Source organism: Lucilia sericata, unplaced genomic scaffold (assembly GCF_015586225.1).
Source record: "Lucilia sericata isolate MDLA Ls3-8-SP2 unplaced genomic scaffold, ASM1558622v1 Contig003535F_arrow, whole genome shotgun sequence".
Lineage (NCBI taxonomy): Eukaryota > Metazoa > Arthropoda > Insecta > Diptera > Calliphoridae > Lucilia > Lucilia sericata.
Genome location: NW_023996916.1, coordinates 19,444 through 21,865, shown reverse-complemented (window position 1 = coordinate 21,865; position 2,422 = coordinate 19,444). Strand labels below are relative to the sequence as shown.

Genomic DNA, 2,422 nt, shown 5'->3' with positions numbered 1-2,422 from the left:
GAAGTGATCTTCTGAAGCATCTTGAAAGGTATGAAAGTGGGCATCAATGTTCATAGAATATATAGCTCAAAGTACTCGAGCGAAGTGCTTGTACATGATCCAGTGTCCGCCATGTATGGTGGAACATTTCTAAATTGTTCTATGTTTGAAAACGACTATCGTGGAATAAGGCCAAAAAGGACTGTGTCATGCTTTAAATAGGCAGATTGACCCTAACACTTAAATCTGCTTGGCTGTAAACGGAAATGATCTTCTGAAGCATCTTTTAAGGTATGAAACGGAGCAACAATGTTCATAGAATATAAAGCTCAAAGTACTCGAGCGAAGTTCTTATACATGGAATAAGGCCAACAAAGTCTCTGTCATGCTTTAAAGCAGATTGACACTAACACTTACATCATTTAATAAACTTATATAGAAATAGATTTCTGGACCAGCGACCAGAAATCTATATTACTAACGTCATGACGAACATTTTTTGGTAAATATGAAGAGAGTGAGAGAAAGAGAGAGTTTTAAAATCAAATTACTAATTAATTGAGTTTAAATTTACCAAATATTTTGCTTAGTGTATACGCAGGTTCTTCTTCTTTTCCATGGAATAAAAAAATCAATATATTTATTTATAACTCTAAAACAAAATTTATTAGGAATTTTATGAATATTGAAACTAGTTTCCATAAAAATATTAAAAACATTAACTCGTGCTACGGAAACACTAACAACTAAAGACATCTTAAAGATTAATTATGCATAAACTAATACAAACTTTTAAACAAGTTTTATGCGGCTATGACGAATCTTATATACCCAACCTTGTGATCTGTCATATTAAAAATGTCTGCCGACATTGTTGCGACATCTGATTTATATATATATATACTTTATATAAAAACATGGACAGCAAGATCATCTTAGCATTTCTTAAGAGGACCCTAGATATTTATATAGTTAGTTAGTTTCTAGTTTTACGATCAATATTTTGATGTGTCACAAACCGCCTGACAAAACCAATATATCTGCACGTACATTTCTTTTAATACTGAGTCAAAAGGGTAACATCTTTTTATGCATAAAAATAGATAAATACAAGATTTAACATTTTTTTGCAAAACAACATTTCTGTTTTGCTAAATCTTAAAAATCAAGTCTAAAATAAAAAAAATGTCAAACAATTTAAAATTAGTATCAATTTTGATCTTAACGCAAAGACTACGTTTAATAACATCAACAAAGATGTCGTCAAAAGTTGTAGTAGTTTGTGCCATATTGGCAATAATATCGTGTACACAAGCTGCAGATACGGAACCCTCAAGTCTATTGAAAAATGTCATACCCACGATTATGCAAAAATACTATAATTTGGCACCTACCGAGACCGGTTACCATTTAGTGTAAGTCGTTACTTTAAACGGGATACCCTAAGGATAAAGTAAATTGGTTAATTTTTGATTTCCCCACTTAATAGTGTAGAAAATCCAAATGGCAGTATACGTGAAGAAATGCAAATGATTTTGAATCCTGGTACACCCGAACAGGAGACCGTTGTTATGGGCATGTATACGATATATGATGATAAAACTGATACCGAAACTGTAACCATGTATACGGCAGATAAAAATGGTTATAGACCACGTATAACAATGAAGCGAAAAGTAAGATCTGCAAAACTAAATAAATCTTTAATCTCGAGATAATTTGTTTTAATTATTATTTTTATTCGAAAATAAATTTGAAAATTTGTTGTTTTTTTAATTCAAAGAAGAACTTTTTATATATATCCACCTTTCCATATATACATTAGTAAGTATTACTGTTATGGAACCATGTAAAATTGCAAGACAGTATAGACATACCCATCTGTATATTTGCACCATAGGCCACACATGTAGTAGAATTAAGTGGAGCCGATAAAATGTTTCAAATCAAACTAAAAAAGTTAATTAGTTACCTCAATTAAATAGCAAGTTACGAAGGCAATATTTATACCCAAACCGGAAAATCTAGTTATGCGACACCAATGTCCTATCGACCGATAAGCCTTACGTCCTTCATACTTAAAACTGTAGAACGTATCGTCGATAGCATGGTTTACTGTTTTAAACCAAATAACGATCTCAAACATAAGCAACATGCTTATGTAAAGGAACGAATGAAATTGCCCACTATTCAATAACGTGCACACTAATGTTCTTATACAATTATAAACTTTCATATTGACCTGAAGCTCCGAAACTGGATTAACTACATGCTAAGGAACATATATGTATATAAGTTACGAGATTTCGCAGTACTACACAGAGTGGTATTTTGTGGCCTTTACTCTAGGTAAGCATGATTATAAAGCTATTATAAGGACATTAACTGAGAAAGCACTTAGACTTGTCTACTATGCAGACGATGTCTCAGGGGAATGTATCCA

The 2,422-nt window shown here is 32.0% G+C and overlaps 1 protein-coding gene across 1 annotated transcript; it reads left to right on the top strand.

Annotated features, from left to right (window-relative positions):
- Positions 1–1,189: 1,189 nt before the first annotated feature.
- LOC119614848 (endocuticle structural glycoprotein SgAbd-9-like) lies at positions 1,190–1,740 on the top strand. Its single transcript, XM_037970953.1, has 2 exons — positions 1,190–1,394; positions 1,469–1,740. The coding sequence occupies exons 1-2, from the start codon at positions 1,237–1,239 to the stop codon at positions 1,695–1,697; spliced, it is 387 nt and encodes a 128-aa protein (XP_037826881.1). The 5' UTR covers positions 1,190–1,236; the 3' UTR covers positions 1,698–1,740.
- The last annotated feature ends 682 nt before the right edge of the window (positions 1,741–2,422 follow it).

Bases quoted from the DNA above. Each gene is read 5' to 3' on its own strand.
- LOC119614848 (XM_037970953.1), top strand. From the start codon at position 1,237: ATGTCGTCAAAAGTTGTAGTAGTTTGTGCCATATTGGCAATAATATCG. The intron at 1,395-1,468 runs GTAAGTCGTTAC...CCCACTTAATAG, and splicing joins GAGACCGGTTACCATTTAGT to TGTAGAAAATCCAAATGGCA.